Below are 18907 nucleotides of genomic sequence, written 5' to 3'. Positions count from 1 at the left end.
CCTCACCCAGAAGCCCACAATGTCAAACAGGCTCTCCCTTTGAAGCTGGGGGCCCTGGGGCTCTGGGGACAAGAAGATGCCAAGCACTAATTGTGCCCAACTATTTTATACATGCAGAAGCTGAGAGCCCTGGGAGAAAGTGGCTTGTCCATGTTCAGTGGAATCAGGTCTCCTGGGTCCCTACCCAAGTGACTCTTCCCACCATTCCTCAGCCTCTGCAAAGTGGAGCTGGTTCTCAAGAGTAGAACAATCTATGTTGGCCTCAGAGGAAGCTAAGAGCTGTTGCTCCTAGGAAACCTGGAGATGAGTGTTGAAGGGGCAGTGGGGCTTGGAGTCATTGAGAGGAAGAGAGATGGTATTGCGTGGGGAACGGCACAAGTCAAAGTTTGGCAGTGGGAAAACCTCTTTAATGGCCTTCTCTTTATTTCCCCAGGGAGACCCAGGGATCCAGGGCTACCACGGCCGGAAGGTAAGATGGAGGAGAAGGATCCAAGTGGGGCAGGACTTTGGACAAAGCAGTGGCCTACTGGACCTCAGACCCAAGAGGGTCTCTCCCTTCCAACCTAGATGGCTGTGCCTGTACAGAGGCAGGCCAGGTTCTCACTGGCCCCCCGAGGGCCTGATAAGTGGGAGCCAGATTACTGGGATCCAGCTAGGCAGAGTTCTTTCTGTGCTGAGCAAGGATGTAGGACATGAAGGGGTCCAGCTCTCACGGGCCAGAGAGTCAGAAGCACTCCTGCACAAATAACCCCAGTGAAGGCAGACTTTATTAAGTGCTACTGTCACAAGGCATGGCGTGATTAAAGGAGGTAAAGAGACAAATTTCAGATTGAGAGAAGTTTGGGAAATATTCTGGGAGAAGACAGCCTGAGAACTCAACCTTGATGAATGGGTGGATGTATCAGTTATCTATTGCCGCGTAACAAACCATTCCAAGTTTACTGACTCTCTGTCACAATTCTGTGGCTTGACAGTCTGGGAATTCTGCTATTCTCACCTGGGCTCACTCATGCAGTCACAACAAATGACAGATAGAAGGGTGGGAGGGGACGAGATGGCCCCATTCACATGTCTGGTGGTCAATGCTGGCTGTGGGCTGGGGGCCCCTGTTCTCCACATGGCCTCTTATCCTCCAGGAAGCTAGACAGACTTCCTTACAGCACAGCAGATCCAGGACAGCATTCAAAATGGGCAGGTCCCAGTGCAAAAAGACTTGTCACATATCTGCTTGTATCACATTTTCTAATGTCTTATTGGTGTGGGAAGAGTCTTAGGCTCTACTTCTTCATTGGAGGAGTAGAAAGCATTTGTGGCCTTGTTTTTTTGTTTTATGTTTTTTGTTTTTTGAGACAGAGTCTCACTCTGTCACCAGGTTGGAGTGCAGTGGCGTGATCTCAGCTCACTGCAAAACCTGCCTCCCAGGTTCAAGTGATTCTCCTGCCTCAGCCTCCTGAGTAGCTGGGACTACGGGTGCGTACCACCACGCCCAATTAAATTTTGTATTTTTGGTAGAGACGGGGTTTCACCATGTTGGCCAGGATGGTCTCAATCTCTTGACCTTGTGATCCGCCCACCTCAGCCTCCCAAAATGCTGGGATTACAGGCGTGAGCCAACACGCCCGGTTGTGGCCATTTTTAATCTACCACTTTGGCCTTCAACCAGAAAATATGAATGGAAACAATATTTTAGATAGGTAAACAATTTGAGCAAAGACCCAGAAGCAGTCATTACAACAACTATAATAGCAATAATAATTTTATGGTAGTCACTACTTACTGAACACATACTATGGTCCAGGCACTGTCTTTCAACACAAACTGCATTATTTTTAGCCCTAAAAGCACTCTGTGAGGCTGGTGTGACTATTCTCCTATTTTAAAAATGAGAAAACTGTGTGTCTTGGTCCATTTAATGTTGCTATAACAGAACACCACAGACTGGGTAATTTATAAAGACAAGAAACTTATTTCTTACCATTGTGGAGGCTGGGAAGCCCACGGTCAAGGAGCCCATATCTGGTGAGGACCTTCTTGTTGTGTCATCCCGTGGTGGACAGTAGAAGGGCAGGAGAGGGCGAGAGAATACGAGCAAGAGAAGGCTGGGCTTGCTTTTACAACAAGCCCACTCTCGCAATCACATACCCACTCCCACAATAACTAACCCACTTCCAAGATAATTAACCCTCTCCCACAATAACTAACCCATGTCCATGATAACCAACCCACTCCCATAATAACTAACCCACTTCCACAATAACTAACCCACTTCCATGATAACTAACCCACTCCCACAATAACTAACCCACTTCCACGATAACTAACCCACTCCCACAATAACTAACCCATTTCCATGATAACTAACCCTCTCCCACAATAACTAACCCATTTCCATGATAACCAACCCACTCCCATAATAACTAACCCACTTCCACAATAACTAACCCACTCCCACAATAACTAACCCAATTCCATGATAACCAACCCACTCCCACAATAACTAACCCAATTCCATGATAACCAACCCACTCCCACAATAACCAACCCACTTCCATGATAACCAACCCACTCCCACAATAACTAACCCACTCTCACAATAACTAAACCACTCCCATGATAACTAGCCCACTCCTGCAATGACAAACCCACTCCCACGATAACTAATCCACTCCCACAATAACCCACTCTTACAATAACTAATTCACTCCCACAATAACTAACCCGTGATAACTCCCACTCCCACGACAGCAACATTAATTTATTCACAAGGACAGAGCTGTCATAATCTAATCACCTCCTAAAGGTCCCACCTCTCAACACTGTTGCACTGGGGATTAAGTTTCCAACACAAGAGTTATAGGGGACACATTCAAACTACAGCACTGGAGCTTGTCCAAAGTCTCCTGGCTCATAAGTGGCAGAGCAGGAGTTCAGTTCCAGGTCTGGGTCCTTCCCATGGTACCACCTGCTGTAAAGAGCACAACCCTGCCCTCCAGACCCTGGCTGGGAAGCTGCTAGAGCCTTCCAAGAGGAGAAAAGAGGCAGGAAGGAAAGGCAGCAGCAGGAGAGGGGCAGAAATGTTGGAAGGGGAAGAATCACTCCCTGCAAAGCACATTCCTCGCACGCTGCAGTCAGGAGGTTGCCATAACCACATGGCTTTATGGGTGCCTGGTGAATGAAATGGCAAGACCTGAGAGATCTTTAATTAGTTCTACATAAACTAAGACATTTGTATTGTATCAGGAAGTGGAAATCAGCCCCCGCAGTTGCCTCTATCCACTCACACAGACTCATAAAATTTACTGCCTCCTGGTGCAACGCGGGGTCGGTTTTTCATTAGCAGCCAGGCCAGCTCTTGCTTGAAAGAGTTGTGAAGGAGTTGCAGGGCAGCAGAGGGTCTCCAGGCATCACGGCGATGCCCTTGGCTGGCATTATACCATGACAGGTGTCTGCATTCTGCTGCAAACTGCAAGACTGATTCATCCAGAAAGGGGCATGGGGTCTGCTGTCCTGAGTACGGAGAATCCTCTGCTTGGGGTTAGGGTGTCCTGATGCTAGAGGGCCTGTCCCGGGAGAGTGGCGATCCTAGACTCAAATTGTAGGAAGAAACATTTAACCCAGGCTACATTGAATTTGCAGAGAAGACCAGCGTAGCCCTGCTGATGGGGGAGCACTTCCTGTCCCCAGGACGTGGGAGATTTGCTCAGAGCCTCCCTGCTCTAGTGCGGAAGAAGGATCATACTTCTTTTGCAAGACTAGAAGTAGAGCAAGTGCCAATGAATAAACTCTACGAGAAGAGCAATTCCAGCTCCAGAAGAGGGAGCTTCCTAATCGCCAGATGCCTTGGGAAGGTGGGAGGGAGTTCTGGTCACCAGAGGTGTTCAGTTAGAGGCTAGATAATGACTGGTCCAGGATGTGTTTAGAGAAGTCTCTGCATCAGCTGGGAGACTGGATTAAAATCCCTTCCAGCTCAGGGAAGTCATAGCTTCATGGGGACAGAGTTGGCTCCATACCCTTAAGAGAGGAGCAGCTCTGAGCCTTGAGCCCTGACCTTGAGAGGAGGCTCTGTCTCCTTGAACCTTCGTCCACGCCTTTTCTCCGTCCACATCCAGGGCTTGTCAGAAGCATCCCCACTCCTAGGTCTCACGAGGCACTGAGGAGAAGACCCTTCCCCTTCGTGCTGGACTCTTGCCTCCCAACCCTTCTTTCTCTGCCAAACCACCCTCTCTGCTTTTCTCCAGTGGCCTCTTCTCATGGAATCTGGAGGGGCTGTGAGGCCATCATGCCCCATCACCACCTCTCTGGGTCACTGGAAGGTTCCCATTGCCTCCACCTCTCCCAGCCTATCACTGAGTCTTTTCAGTAGGTGCCACTGGAGCCACTAGCCTTGCAAAGCCAACAGCCCATGGCTGGTCTGGGCACCCTTTCCTCTGTGCTGGCCTTTATCTGCTGGGACTCTTATCTTGCCACCAACTCTCCACTGCCTCCAAGTCCACCAAAGTACAGAGGGCTGGCACTGGGAACTATGACCAGCAGCAGATGGCCCGTCACCAAGGACTTGAGGTCATTCCTTGGGAGGCTACAAGTGCCTCTCCCATTGCCCCAGCCTCACCGGGATGGCAAATGTCTTGACGCCAGTGATCACCATGGTCAGGTAGAAGTTTGTTCCCCTCTGAATCTTGAGATGAAGCGACTTTTCATCTTTGGGCAGTGCAGCAATATTTCACATCTCTACTTTAGAAAGTTCATTTTTTCAAACTTACTCAGTTCTTACCATAGCTCAGTGGTTACAGGATACAATCATTATCCTGATTGTATAAATGAGAGAGGTTAATACTTTGCCCAAGGTTGCACAGCTGGTAAACAGCCATTCTGGAATTAGAAACCAGGCCTCATCAGTCCAAGCCTTGTGGCCAGTCTGTCTTTGCACCCTGGTGCAGAAGTTAAATGTCTGCTCAGGGGACTCACCCCAGGCTAAGCTAACTGCACAGACCAACCCTCCCAACCTCCGCCTACTAATGGTTTCTCTGGGATGTGGAGGACTGTTCCCCCACCTCCCTTCTTTTGCCCATCAGTCCTCACTTTAATTCTTTCCTCCATGCTGTGCTCTCTGCTTGGAGTAAGGCCCAGGGAGGAGGCACTAACATGAAGGGTGGCTTGGTCTCAGAGACTGGGAAGATGAGTTTGCCCTCCCCCACTACCCTGGGGAGGAACAGTGCCAGCAGCTGGGGATGCCAAGCTGAGACAGGGGGCATGTGACTGCCTCTTGAGGTCAGGATGTGAGCGGGACCTGTGGGGTAGCTGATGGGCCCCCAACATGAGCTTCCTTGCTTCACCCCAGAGATCTGACCCACTTGGAGGGACGGACACCTTTCTGACACCATAGCCTCTCAGCCTATGAAGTTTGCTAATGTCCACCACCACCCCCAGCAGCTGGACTGGGCCTGGCATCCTCTCAAAGGCCAGCCAGACCCCCAAGGCAGGCTTCTCCACCAGTTCCTTGAGATAAAAGCCCAGTGTGGTCAGTGGCCCCTGTGCTGCCCCCATGCCCCAGTCGGGGCCAGCCCTCCCGCCTAGACACTGTGAGTATTGTTGTGCACCCATGTGGTATCTATTTGATCCAAATTTATGACACTGATCTACTTTAAATACGTTGCAAGATGCAAAGCGTGTTTAAAACATTACAACCTTGGCTCTCTGTCAAGAGGATTGACGAGTATTGTCAGATTGTACGTGGATCACAAAACCTGGTGAGCGCTTATCTCTAAGTACATCAGAGCTGGTCTGTTTGTCTCACTTTGGGGGCGCGTTTGATGTCTGTGGTGGTCTGGATGTTAAGCCTCAGGGTTTGCATGAAGGACCATGGCTGAAACACACATTCCCCTCTTTCAGGCTGTGGGTTTCAGACCAGAGGAGGAACATGAGGGCTTCAAGCTAGAGCTGCTTGCAACTGCCGCTACCCCTCCTGGAGGCCAATGGGGCTCTCCAGAAACAGGGATGCCCTGGGGAGGAAATGGGATGGGCCCTCTGATGAGATGGCTAGAGGGCTGGGGAAGGGCACGGGGACAGAAGCCCATCCACCCGGCCATCTCAGCCTTCATTCTGTGGCCGTGCTGGCCCTTCTCCTTGCCCCTTCTCAATCCTTCAGCCAAAGGGCATGAGGATTCTGATCTGCCAGCCAGAGCAAGGGCCCGTGTGGTGGACACATTTCTGTAGAATGATAACTCGTGCAATTGTAACTACCTTACTGGCCTCTTCAACAAGCCAGGCTATGTACTAGGCACTTTTCATGCATGAACTTATTGAATCCTTGTAATGACCCTGTGAGGTAGGTTTCACTCAATTCCCAACTTATGGACCAGCATACTGAGGTTCACAGAGACCATTTTCCCCAAGGTCCACAGCTAGGAAATAGAGAAGCCAGGTCTGTGTGATCCCAAAGCCTTGCTCTGAATGACTTTACTATCTGCCTCTTAGCAACCCTTAGGGACGCCATGGTGATTTCCAGTAGACCTTCCCCCAGACCCCTCCATGAATGGAAGGAAAGGATGTAGCAGTTGAGCTGTTTTCGTTCTTGTAAGAGAAGGCTGGATTCAGGTCTTTCTCTGAGCCTCCAGGCTCTCTGGGAGCAGCGTCTGCAGAGTCCGCGGCAGAGAACGGGGTGTACTTGGTGTGTTGCTCTTGCCAAAGAATTAAGGAAGTGGAGTGCTTTACCCATTGGCACTGACTCCACCCAAATGAGTCCCCCAGGGAGTTGGAATGGTTTCAGGACTCCAATAAAGCCTGGAGGAGGCAGTTTGCCCCAACCTTCCACGACAGCTATTCCTGAAACCTTCCTGCACCCCTCCTGCTCTTGTAGGACCTGAGTAGCCCATGCCGTTCCCACTCCCACTGAGTGCTCCGTGCAGATGGAAGCCATAGATGCAGGAGCCTGCTAGTGCGGGGACAGCATTTTCTTTGAAAGCTATGAAATCCTAGTGGGGACATCCAGACTATTCGCATAAAAGATAAGAAAACTGCCGGGCGCGGTGGCTCACGCCTGTAATCCCAGCACTTTGGGAGGCCGAGGCGGGCGGATCACAAGGTCAGGAGATCGAGACCACGGTGAAACCCCGTCTCTACTAAAAATACAAAAAATTAGCCGGGCGCGGTTGTGGGCGCCTGTAGTCCCAGCTACTCAGGAGGCTGAGGCAGGAGAATGGCGTGAACCCGGGAGCGGAGCTTGCAGTGAGCCGAGATCGAGCCACTGCACTCCAGCCTGGGCGACAGAGCGAGACTCCGTCTCAAAAAAAAAAAAAAAAAAAAAAAAAAAAAAAAAAAAGATAAGAAAACTAAGATCTGGGCCTCTGATCCGAGACCTTGTGGAGACTAAAGTGACCCCAGCCCCCACCCTGAGCATTCTGGGCTCTGTTTTTCATGCACTCCAAAGTCCAAGATTAATTAGAGCTGACTTTTCTTTTTGGAACTAACTACAAAATCAACCGATCTCAAATTGAGATTACAAGCCAGCCACCCTTCCAAAGCCCTGGCCTTCAATGGGGCACCCAACCCCGGTAATTCCCCGGATCACTTCCTGCCGGCCCTAATTACCAGAGGACCTGGAATTTCCGCAGTTCTGGTCCTCTCTGGTGTGGAAGCTGGCTGGAGCAGGGAAGCGGGAACTGAGCTGCCTTTTTCCCGGAAGGAAGACCTGGGAACTCTTTACAGGGAGAAAACCATTAGCCCTCCACACCTGGCTTTTCTGGCCTGGGGAAAAGACCCTGGTCCAGGCTTCAGGCTTGAGCCGTCCACCGACCACCATCCCTCCACCCCCTCCCTGCAAACTCCCCACACTCTCAGGCAGGCCTTCCTCCTCCGTTACAGAGAACAAAGAGCCTGTGCCACCAGATGCATTTGCTCAGGGCCTTCCAACCCAGACCTGGCTGTAGCAGAACCCAGGCCTAATCTTAGAGAACTTCGTTTACTTCCCCCGTGCTTCCCTGGCCTGACTTTGGCTGGGAGCTGACCTTAAAGCCCCCTTCCTTCCTCTAGACTGTGCTTTCTTGCCAAGTCCCTGCCCAGCTTGTTCAACAAACAGTAAATCGCCAATTGAGAGGCTACTCCCACAGGAGCAGAGCACGGCTGGTTTATGCTCCAAGGAGCTCCCTTCCGTTCCATCATCCCTGTAAAGGACGCATCCTCCTACCTGGAATCTGGGACCAGAACAGAGGACCTATCAATGCTGTGTGGTGCTCAGGGGCAGGGCCCAGCTGGGGAGTCTGAGTGGCAGCCTCAAAATCAGGGATGGGACAGGCCTTCAAGGCCATTCAAAGCAAATGCCTCTCTACCCACTTGTGCTCCCCTAGAGCCTTCTCAGGCACAGTGACTACAATCTACCCCTTCCTGCATTGGTTCTTGGCACTGAGGTTAAAAAGCCAGCCTTGCAGTGGGGTGGCTGGATGTTGGCTCGGGAGTCACAGCTTCTGCCATCACACCATGCACATGGCTGAGACCTTTTGTAAGGCTCAGAGCACCCACTTCTCCAGCCCAAGTAAGGCGGCTGAGAGCCCCCAGAGGAACCTCTGAGTCCCTTCTGGGGAGACAAGAGGAGGCAGAGGTAGAGGAGGTGAATCGAGGCCTGTGGGCTTTGCTGGACTGAGTGAGCCAGGCCCTCCGAAAACCAAGACAGTGATGAGTAAGTGGATGGAAACTGAGCACAGTTACTAAGACACTTTTTAAACAGGAAAACCTAGGAGGGGAATTAGAAAAGAAGGAGCCCCTAGACAGGCTTGCACAAAGACATGCCCCAAGGAACAGCCCTCTGAACAGAGGTGAGCCACCATCCTCCTCGGGCAACAACCACCCCCACTTCCTCCCCCTGCCTCCTGCCTCCTGCACATGGGCCCCGGCCACAGCGATGCTGGAGTCCTTGATAATGACTCTCACCTCACCGTCTTCCAGGAACCAATGTTTTTGGCTTTAGGAGAAGCCCCGTTCCCCAGTTCAGAGGTCAGGCAGGGGCAGGTCCCTAGAGACAAGCCCTGGGGAGTGAGCCTAATGAGAGTGGAGTGAGCAGCAGAGCGAGGTCAGCTGGGGGAGGCCAGTGGGGGCGCCCCTGCTTCCTGCCAAGCAAGGGGGTGGGAGGGACGGAGGCCCTGCGATGGGGATCAAGGAAGCCTGGGTCATTTGCAGAATTAAGAGAATTGACCCAGAAAGGAGGGAAGGGGCGAAGGTCAGCCACCCTAACAAGGAGGGCTGCCTCCCGAGGAGGCTCCCGGGGCTCTGATTTCCCCGAGTGCCTGATTGTGTCTTTACACACTCACATCAACAGGGGCTGAGGACAACCCCAATTAGCCTGGAGACTCTCACGCTCCGGGGTTTTGCTCTGCACAGTTTCTTCTGGGACTGGAGACAGAAGCCCAGAGACAAGCTTGAAGCAGACGCCACCTCCTCCCTGCAGGAGCACCCCTGTGGGTAGGAGGAGGGGAGAGCAGAGCCCCACTGAGACCGCTCCTAGAGCTGCATTTTTAACCAAAGCTAAGAGTCCCTTCCCACTCCACAGATCCTTTTTCTGGAGCTACCAACCAAGCCAAATGGCACCTCTCCAGCTTTGGCCTCTCTCCTTCCAAAGGGCGTGCAGGGGAGCAGAGACAGGGCTGGGGTGGGTGGGAAGAGACAGGAGCGCCAGTGGATAGGAGGTATCTGATCTAACCGCACTTTGCAACCAAGAACCCTGGACCAATGGGAGAAAGTGGCTTATCCGTGGTCACTTGCACTCCCAGCCCAGCTCCCCGAATTGGAGGTGGGAAGAAGAGGGCAGGGGCATTGGGGGGAAAGCAAGAGAAAAGATAGAGAAAGTGGAAGAGAGGGATGACGGGGGCCTCGGAATAGTCAAGGACTCCCAAGCTGACCTCCCACCTGCACCCACACCAGAGGACTGTGGAGGCCTCTGTACTGAGTCAAACTGGTTTAGTCATTCAGAATGTTAGCAGGGGGCCCTCCAAAGGAAAGAATGACAGGAGCCCTCAGCTGGTACTACTGAGAGGGCTTGGAGACCGCTGTGGCCTGAGTAGCCAGACTTCAGATGAGGTACTGTCGCGCCCTCTGCCGGCCGCAGAGCAGCTGTGCACACAGGCAGTGAGCTTTTCTGGGCATCCTGCGCTGAGCTGCCCCCACACACCGACCCCTGCACTCTGATGGGCCACAGACCTAAGGACCCCCCTTCCCCAAGCAAAGAGGGGCTCTGCTCTGCTTTAAGGCTGTTTGATGGAAGCAGACAGAACATCAGTCAATCTGATATTTGGGTTGGCCAAGAGAAGTGAGCACCTTGGCATACGGACAACAAACTATCCAAAGCCCTAGGCTGCACGACCTTGGCAATCTTACCTGGCCTCTGTGAGCCACGGTTAGCTTACCTGTGAAACGAGAATAACATCCACTCCCACACTGGAAGGGATTGTTGGAGATGGAATAGAGGAAGGTTGTAAAGCTTTTCAGTCCAGGGCAGACACATGGCAGCTGCAGTAAGTGGCTGTGCCCTTCTCTCTCAGTCCCACAAGAAGGAAGTTAATGTCTAGGGCAGGCCTTGGGCTCTGGATTTTCAGCTGTGGTAACTTCCTGAGTTTAGCTCTGCCATCCCACCTGTGGTTCAGGGGTCACTGGTGGAGTCATGCTGAGAGAGGGCTCTGGCATTGGGAACTAAAGATTCTAGGCCTTTTGTAGAATTTAGAGACTTGGCCCAAAGAGGATAAAAGCAAAGCCATCTCAGGCAGACGTAAATTTGTGTGTGCAGATTACAAACGCTAAGTGGTCCCTGCCAAATTGAGGATGCAGCGCTGGGTAATAGGGGATAGCGAAAAGCTTCATAGAAGAGATAAAAGGGCTCCACTCCCATCAAACAGCCTCTTCAGGCTGAAAACAGGGCAGAGCCTCTCTCTACTCAGAGGCCCTCGGGTCTGTGGCCCCTAGGGGTGCAGGAGTCAGTGTGCGAGGGCAGCGCAGCCCAGGGTTCTCAAGCACTGGCTGCTCTGTCAACCAAGAATCCAAACGATGCAGGGGTTTTCAGTTGAAGAAATGGCAGAAAGACACAACTGTGGAAACAGGTGGTGTTTTCAGGGACACAGAAACTAGTTGATGCACCCCATGATATCAGGTTATGAGGCTAGGAAGGAAGCGGGGGTCAAAACGTCATGCTCAGGAACCTGGTCCTTTTCCTACTGTCAAGAGCAGGCCAGGGATGTTTTAAGGCAGGGGTCTCGCTATCCAGCCTGTGTGTTAGGGAGCTTAACTGGACACTTGCATGGAAGACCCATCACCGAGGAAGAGGATGAAAGTACTCTAGCCTTGGTAAGGAGAAGGAGGGACCAGGACCTCCTGTAAGATGGCAGGAAAGGGAGAGTGTGGACAGCTGAGAAGGAAGCCAGGGAACACCAGATCCCCTCTGCCTTTAAGCCTACTGCAGCCTGGCCTGGCAGCCATAGCAGTCACACCCAATGGGGCAGCTGGGCCGGGAGCAGGATTGTCACACTCTGTGTTGCCCATCCACAGTGCTGGCCTTCAGATGGAGGAAGTGGCAGCAGGCTGGCTGCAGTCACCTGTTGCTGGACACCATCCCGGGCCCCAGCTGGGGCTTCGTGCTCAGGCACTACGTAGGATTCAACTGGAACCAGGCATTGCCCTCCCCCCATCCCCTGATGTAGCCAATGATAGTCCTGACTTACCTGCTCTTGGCCTCCCATTTGTCCCTGGCTGTCATCTCCAACTCCACCTCCTTGCGGTGTGTCATTCATCCTGATCTCACCCTACTCTCACAGATTTGGCATTTTCCTGGGGAAGTAAAGATGTTGAACATAAAGGTAGGGCAGTGCCAAGATGGTAGAGCAGCCCTATGCTCTCCCAGAGAAGCAACAATGGACAGGTGACCCTACCTGTGCCTCCAGACGGGTAGGGTCAGAAATGGGTGCGGATAAATGGGCAGCGACACATGTCCTTGGGAAGAGTTAGACCCAGAGGACTTGGAAGGGAAAGGAACCCCAGATGAAAAGAGAAGAGAGCTCCTGTCTGGCTCAGCCAGAAGGTACCATCCTAGCAAAGCTGCTGGAGTGAAAACGAGGCAAGAAGTCCCAGGCAGGGACCGGAGGGAAGGTGTGCAGTAGGTAAGCGGCCAATGGGTGGCTCCTGCCCCTGCTCCCGTCCCACAGCCCAAGTTCCAGGTACAGCTCAACCACGGAGTGGTAGGTAGATCTTGGGCCAGTCGCTTCCCTTGCTGAACTTGCATTCCACTAAGTGAGCCTCTCTCTCTGGGGGCCTTTCCTGCTCTGTGACCTGTAACTTGGGCCCTCCTGCAAGTTCACATAGCTGAGGGCAGGGGTCCACACAGCTGCCACCAGCAGGGTCCTCAGAGCTCAACATGAGCGGGACAGCCATCCCAGCCTCCAGACAAGCCATTCTCACCAATGCCTTTGCAGGCTGACAGGCCCCGAGTCTGGTCCTCTCCTCATGCTTTCTCATTTCTTCCTCCAGGGAGAACGGGGCATGCCAGGGATGCCCGGCAAGCATGGAGCCAAGGTACCTCCCCCTTCCCCGCATCCCAAGCAGCCCCAAGGCCCCTCCCCCAGCACCCATCCCTCTCTCCCCAGCTCCAGGGACACTCTGGAGTCCCAGTTCTTTGGGCCTCCTTCCGCCTGCCCTGGCTCTCCCAGCTGCAGCACTGTGGTCTCTCATCAGTGCGCCCTGATGTGGGCGGCCTCCTCCTGGGTATCTCTGGGTCATAAAAAGCCATTTCAGGTACCCCTAGCTCCACTGCAGTCCTGAGACCCAAGTGGAGAGTAGGGACCCCCAAAAATCACCTCCACTTGAGATTTACTAAGGGGCACTTTGGGCATCATATATCTCTCAAAGTAGGTGGCCTTGGGCTGATACGAAAACAGGGTTCACTCCAGCCACTCCCCAGTCTGTGAGGGCAGAGATGCGCAGAGCTGACTGTGAGGGTCATGTCAATCAGACACTGGGGACGACTGTCCTGGTGAAATCAGCCCCTTTACTTTGTCATCTACTCTGCCCCCCTCTCCCGTGGCTTTCCATCCTCCTGCCCTCTCCCCTCCCATCTCCTCCTCCTTTCATATTCCAATGAAGCTCCCCCTTCCACCCCAGGGACCCCCTCCCAGCCCCATCTGGTGCCCCACAGTCCCCACTGTGCCTCCTAGGAGAGGCCAGGAGCCACGCAGGTGGTTGGGAAGCCCAGGGAGCCCTGCAGACTAAGCTGCGCAAAGCCCCTTCCTCAGGGTCCATTCTCATGGCATCAGCTCAGCACCCCCACCTCCCAGCGGGGGTTGGTGGTTGCGGGGTTGGGAGGAATGAGCGGTCCTCCTTCCCATCGCACCATGGGGAGGCTGTCCACTGCACCGCCCCCCCCCCACCCTCCGCCGCTGCCCCCTAGCTGCAGAATGTCTTTGGACCTTTTTTTGTCTCTCTCTGCCAGGGCACTCCTGGAATTGCCGTGGCTGGGATGAAGGTCAGTGGACTTTTGCAACCAACACATCAGGGACAGGGTGGGAGAGATGTGAGCGGGCAGAGCTGGGTATCTTAGGCTCAGTGGGGTGGCTGGCAGACCAATGAGGGGGCATACAGGATTTGGAAACATTTTTCTCAAAGTAACATTTGTGCCAGGTGCATAACCTTGAGCCACAGATGTGTAACTAAGCCTTGCAAGTAAATAGCGAAGGTTTCCTGCCTCAACTCACTAGCCGGCCAAGGCACCAAGGCAGCAGGAAGGCAGCCCAGATCTTTCCTTTATGCTCTGTAATTCAGTAGCTATATGCTTCCAAAGCTTCAGAGAGAGCAGGAGTTCATCTCCAGAACCCCCACCCTGACTGCCCATTTGGTTGGCAGGCAGATGCGAGGATAGCCTGGAAAAACAAGTGCTCAAATTCAATCTTCACAGCAGGTTCACTTCCAGGGGGCACCATGTCCAAACCAAATGCCCATTCCTTCCTCTCCTTCCTCCTGGGCTGCCTCACTTATGCTCCCACCTGCCACGCCCCTCACCTGGGGAAGAACAGAACCTTCTAAGGGTCAGTAGCCTGATAGGCCTCCTTTGGCCTGGGACCTGATGCCTGAACAGAGAAGAGCCGGGGCTGGCCAGATGTTTCACTAATCCCACCCCGACTGCCCCCCACCCCACCTCCACCAACAGGTGCCTTGCTCATTTGTTTCTGCTTTTTCTGTGTCTCACATTTGTTTCTCTTTTTCCACACAGGGCGAGCCAGGGATCCCAGGAACCAAGGTACTGATACAGAGAGAATGTTCTGGGCTGCACAGAGCATTGGTCATGGGCAGAGGTGGGAGGGGCTGCTGCTGTTTTGCTCTTGGTCCCCCTGAGGCTGGCCTGGGGCTGGGGACCTGGCTGAGCAGAGAAGGGCCCACTGGTCAGGAGCACACTGCAAATGCCTCCCCCTCCCTGGGTCCTGGCCTGCAGGCATGCCAGCGGCAGCAGGCAGTGACTATTGTCCCCTGCGCCTACAGGGTTCTCTTTCCCTCTTGTATGACAATAAGAGATGTGACAAGAATAAAAGTTGAGAAATACTAGGCTAGAAATATTACACAGGTTTCTTTGCTGCAGACCTTCTCAGAACCTTTAATTTGCTAAACGTGCATTGAGGAGCTCTCAAAAGGAAATATCTTATGTGGCATTTTCAAAACTTTTTTGACCAGAACACCCTCTTTTAAAGAGGAAGAGCTTAAGGGACAAGTATTCTGGAAATGCTGGTCAATGATCACTGCCCATCCTACCCCTCACTCCCTGCCCCATCTTCTTATCAGTGACTTTCTCTTCTTACCCCAAAGGGAGATCCAGGAGCAGAAGGGAAGCCGGGGCCCCCAGGTTTGCTGGGAAAGAGGGGGCAGAGGGTAGGATATCGTGTATTTGAGCGTGTGCCCCCTCGTCCTGGCCTCACCAGTCCCCTGCTCCCTGGCCTTCCTCCGTGGCTGGTGTGTCGCCTGCAGCGTGCTGTTGGTGCATGTGTCCCAAGATGAGGGGAGTGGCAGGATGGCCTGGCCAAGCTTCAGAAACCCACCTCAAGAGCACACCCACTCTCCTGGGCAGCCTTGATTACCCAGCAGAAAGCCCAGCAGAAGGAGGAACCTGCCTCCCTCCACCTCTGCTCCCCGAGGATCTCCATAGGTCAGGACCCACATCCTTTCCTTTTCCACCTGGCCTGCTTCTGAAGGATGCCCAGACTAAGCACATCTGCAGGAGCAGCCCAGGCAAGACAGGGCAGCGGGGACTCCCTCCCACTGCCAGGGCCTCTGCCTGGCCCTCCACAACCCCTCTTGGCCAGCCTCAGGCCACTTTACCATTCAGCTGCTACCCTGGGGCAGGTGCCAAGGAGAAGACACCCAAAGACTCGGTGTGGTACCTTTTGTGGCTCCAGCTGGAATGAATGTTCATTGAGACATCTGACCAAATTATAAGCCCAGAGCCCTGAGCTCACATTATTACACATGAGAACTGCCTCTCCCCAGGGCCATGGGTAGCAAAGCTTCTTGTGCTGACCTGATACCCCAGCCCTGCTGGTGGGGTGCTCTTGGAAGCTCACCTGATATTGGACACTGCTATGCACTGAATATGTCCCTCCCAGACTCATATGTTGAAGCCTCCAGTGTGGCTGTATTTTGATAGGGCCTTGGCCTTGGGGAGGTCAGTAAGGTTAAATAAGACCATAAGGTTGAGGCCCTAATCCAATAGGATTGGTGACCCTAGAAGAAAGGGAAGAGAGAGAGAGAGAGCTTTGAGAGACCTTTCTCCCTCTCTGCCTTGTGAGAACACGGCAAGAAGGCCATCATCTTCAAGGCAGGAAGAGGGCTCTCACCAGAACCTGGCCATACTGGCACCCTGATCTCAGACTTCCAGCTTCCAGAACTGTAAGAAAATACATTTCTGCTGTCAAAGCCACCCAGACTTTGTTATAGCCGCCTGAGCTGACCAAGACAGCTGCTCTGTGAAGCCTTTGTGTCCCAAAAGGCAGAGCAACTGGGAGACAGGGGCTCAAGCCGCCTCTGCCACTGACTTAGTAAGGGGTTGGCCACCAGTCACGTAACCTCCTGGGGCTTCCCCCGCCAAATCTGTGAAATGACAATGGGGTTCAGTATCTCTAAGGGGCTCTATGATTCATGTCATGGGGGAAAAAGGAGTTCTTCTGTACTGGAAGAAGCTGAGTAGGTAAGTGTATTATTTTGCTAGGGCTGTGGTAACAAAGTACTACAGGCTGGGTGGCTTGAGCAGAAGAAATTCATTGTCCCACAGTTCTGGAAGCTGGAAGTCCAAAAGCAAGGTGTTAGCAGGGTGGGTTCCATCTGAGGGCCAAGGGGGTGAATCTGCTCCAGGCCTCTCTCCCGGCTTCTGGTGCTTGCTGGCAATCTTTGGCATTCCTTGGCTTATAGACGCATCACCCCAATCTCTGCCTCCATCTCCACATGGCATTTCCCTATGTGCATGTCTGTGCCCAAATTTCTCCCTTTTATAAGGACATCAGCACATTGGATAGGGGCTCACCCTACTCCAGTGGGACCTCATCCTAACTCATTACATTTGCGATGACCCTATGTCCAAATAAGATGAGCTGGTTATAGCTAGAGGCAGAGAGGGGGTGTTAGAAAAGACGGGGGGCCCTTAGTTGCTAAGCATTAAGAATCTGAAGAAGAGCAGAGTGGTGAAAAGGAATTGCTTGCCCAACCACTGGCGTTCTGAACTGCTCACCTCTCCCAGGAGATCCCCAGGATAGACTAGATGCTTCTGGCCTTTGTTATGATCTGTGGCCCGTGTGACTTCTCCCCAGCATGAATGACAAGGGCCCGGGTCACATGGGAATAAGGAAAGCAGTCATGCAGATGTCACCAATGCGAAGTAGCCCATGGAAGTAGCCAGCCAGGATGGGGGCCAGGAGGAAGTGGAGCCCTTCGGAAAGCCAGCCGGGGGCAGAAGCAGGGAGGCAGGAGCAAGGGAAGGCAAGGCCCTAAGCTGTGGGGCTGGTGGCTTCCCAAACCTGCTGCAGAGACAGTTCCTAACCCCCCCACTGTCTGCATCTCCCTGCAGGGTGAGAAGGGGGCTGAAGGCTCCCCTGGGCTTCCTGGCCTCCTGGGGCAGAAGGTAGGTGTTACTCTGAATGAGGGTTCAGGTCCTTTGTCACCCACATCCCATACCCAGCCCTGCACATCCACACGGGCCCCAGCATTGGATGTGTCTGTCTCCCAGACTGCAGGAAAGGCAGCTGGAACACAGACAGATTCTGTTTGTTGGGGGAGAGGGGCCATAGGCAGGCCCTGATTGGCAAAAATAAAATGTCTAAATGTAAAGAATTCGGTAGCGATGACCCGGTCAGATTTCTTTGTACCAGCTCTGCAAATGCATCCCACAGTTCATGAGCTCTGTAAGATATTTAATTTAAAAATTAAAAAAAAAAAAAAAAAGATGAGGCCAAAATAAGTTAGGGGAGGTGTGCATAATCAGATGGGCTCCTGGAGAGTCGCAGTGCTCCTCAGCCTGTTAGAGGCTGGAGCACCCTGCAGTGGCGGGGTCTGCAAAGCCTTATTTAATGCTGCATTGCTTAACATAGTTTGGCCACCAATAACAATGTTATTCCCCATTTTGAATATTCTCAACCCACTGAGCAGTGTTCCATGGAATACGCTTTGAGAAACACTGCTCCAGACCCAGTTTCGAAGGGTCTCTTGTGTCAGCTCTAAACCTGTTGCCCTTCACTACACACTTCCAATCTCTCTTCAAATCCCACGGCTGGATCAGACCAGTCTGGGGTTCTGAAGGCCCCTGGTCGGTCCCCAGACATCCTGGGGCCCACACTCCATAGTGTCCCTCCAGTGCTCAGCCTAGACCTTCCTCCACACCAGGGACGCTAACTCCACCTTCCACCCTCAGGGAGAGAAAGGCGATGCTGGCAACTCCATTGGAGGAGGCAGAGGGGAACCCGGCCCTCCAGGGCTCCCTGGACCCCCAGGGCCAAAGGTGAGTGTTCCCTGGAATCAGTGTCGGGGAGGCATTTACCTGGGGACTTTGTCTTCAGCCCGTTCTCGGGGACTCTACATCCCGGACATCCCGCCTTCTCTAGCCTTCCCCTGCTCCAGATGTGTGGTTTTCCCCATGGATTCCAAAAAGGTCATTTGGACTCAGCTCTTGCTTCCAAGCAGATAACAGTTGGGCCTTTCAGAGGAGATGTCTTCCCTGGGGCAGATGGATAGTCCCAGTGACTCAGATGACTCTGATGTAACTGAGTCAGGGCGCAATGGCTGCAGGAACTCAATGGCTATGCTGTAACTGAGCGAGGGACCGATGGCTTCAGGGCCTCAGGACAGCCAAAAGGCCCCCCACCTTGGCTCTGAGTAGGTTGCAGGTCAACTATCAGCTGGGCCCCACCTGGTACCAGCACATCTGGTAGGTGGCAGCAGTGGAGGCAGCTGCAAATGGAAACTGCCCTCACTTTCCTTTTGCTGCTTGAAAAGTGCAATGGTAAGATTTGGGTTTCCCAAAGCAGATGCCTCCTGTGTTGCTTGGTTTACTTTAGCAGCCCTGAGAAATGAAGGGGGTCTCTTTCTTAGCTCAGAAGGAAAGCGTGAATTACTCTACATGACCTGGGGCAATACACTCATTCATTCCGCCCGCATCCACCTGCCACGGGCTGGGCTCTGCGTGGGCCTAGGAGGGCCTGGCAGGGCAGAGTGGACACCAGTAAAGGGTACAGAATGCAGGGGAGGAAAGCAGGGATGGGCTTCCAGAGGAAGCAAGACCTGGGCTGGGCCCAAGGGTGGGTAGGAGTCAGGGAGGTGGAACAGTGGGAGGTGCTGAAGCCATCGGGGAAAGAGAGGCCCAAAGGCAACACCCAGGGCATGAGCGGCAAGACCATCTTTTCCCCCAGAAGCA

The 18907-nt window shown here is 53.1% G+C and overlaps 1 protein-coding gene across 3 annotated transcripts in view; it reads left to right on the top strand.

The window, feature by feature from the left end:
• Nucleotides 1–18907, top strand: part of COL13A1 (collagen type XIII alpha 1 chain) — a 90098-nt gene that overhangs the window by 34754 nt on the left and 36437 nt on the right. For all 3 annotated transcript variants that reach the window (XM_050802961.1, XM_050802962.1, XM_050802963.1), the window contains 6 exons: nt 434–469; nt 12499–12543; nt 13457–13489; nt 14234–14260; nt 17069–17122; nt 17909–17995. In XM_050802961.1, coding sequence (XP_050658918.1) covers nt 434–469; nt 12499–12543; nt 13457–13489; nt 14234–14260; nt 17069–17122; nt 17909–17995 — 282 coding nt within the window. The remainder of the gene's footprint in view (nt 1–433; nt 470–12498; nt 12544–13456; nt 13490–14233; nt 14261–17068; nt 17123–17908; nt 17996–18907) is intronic.

Source organism: Macaca thibetana, chromosome 9 (genome assembly GCF_024542745.1).
Source record: "Macaca thibetana thibetana isolate TM-01 chromosome 9, ASM2454274v1, whole genome shotgun sequence".
Taxonomy (NCBI): domain Eukaryota; kingdom Metazoa; phylum Chordata; class Mammalia; order Primates; family Cercopithecidae; genus Macaca; species Macaca thibetana.
The sequence above is the reverse complement of the archived record's forward strand: the minus strand, read 5'-3'. Positions and strand labels throughout refer to the sequence as shown.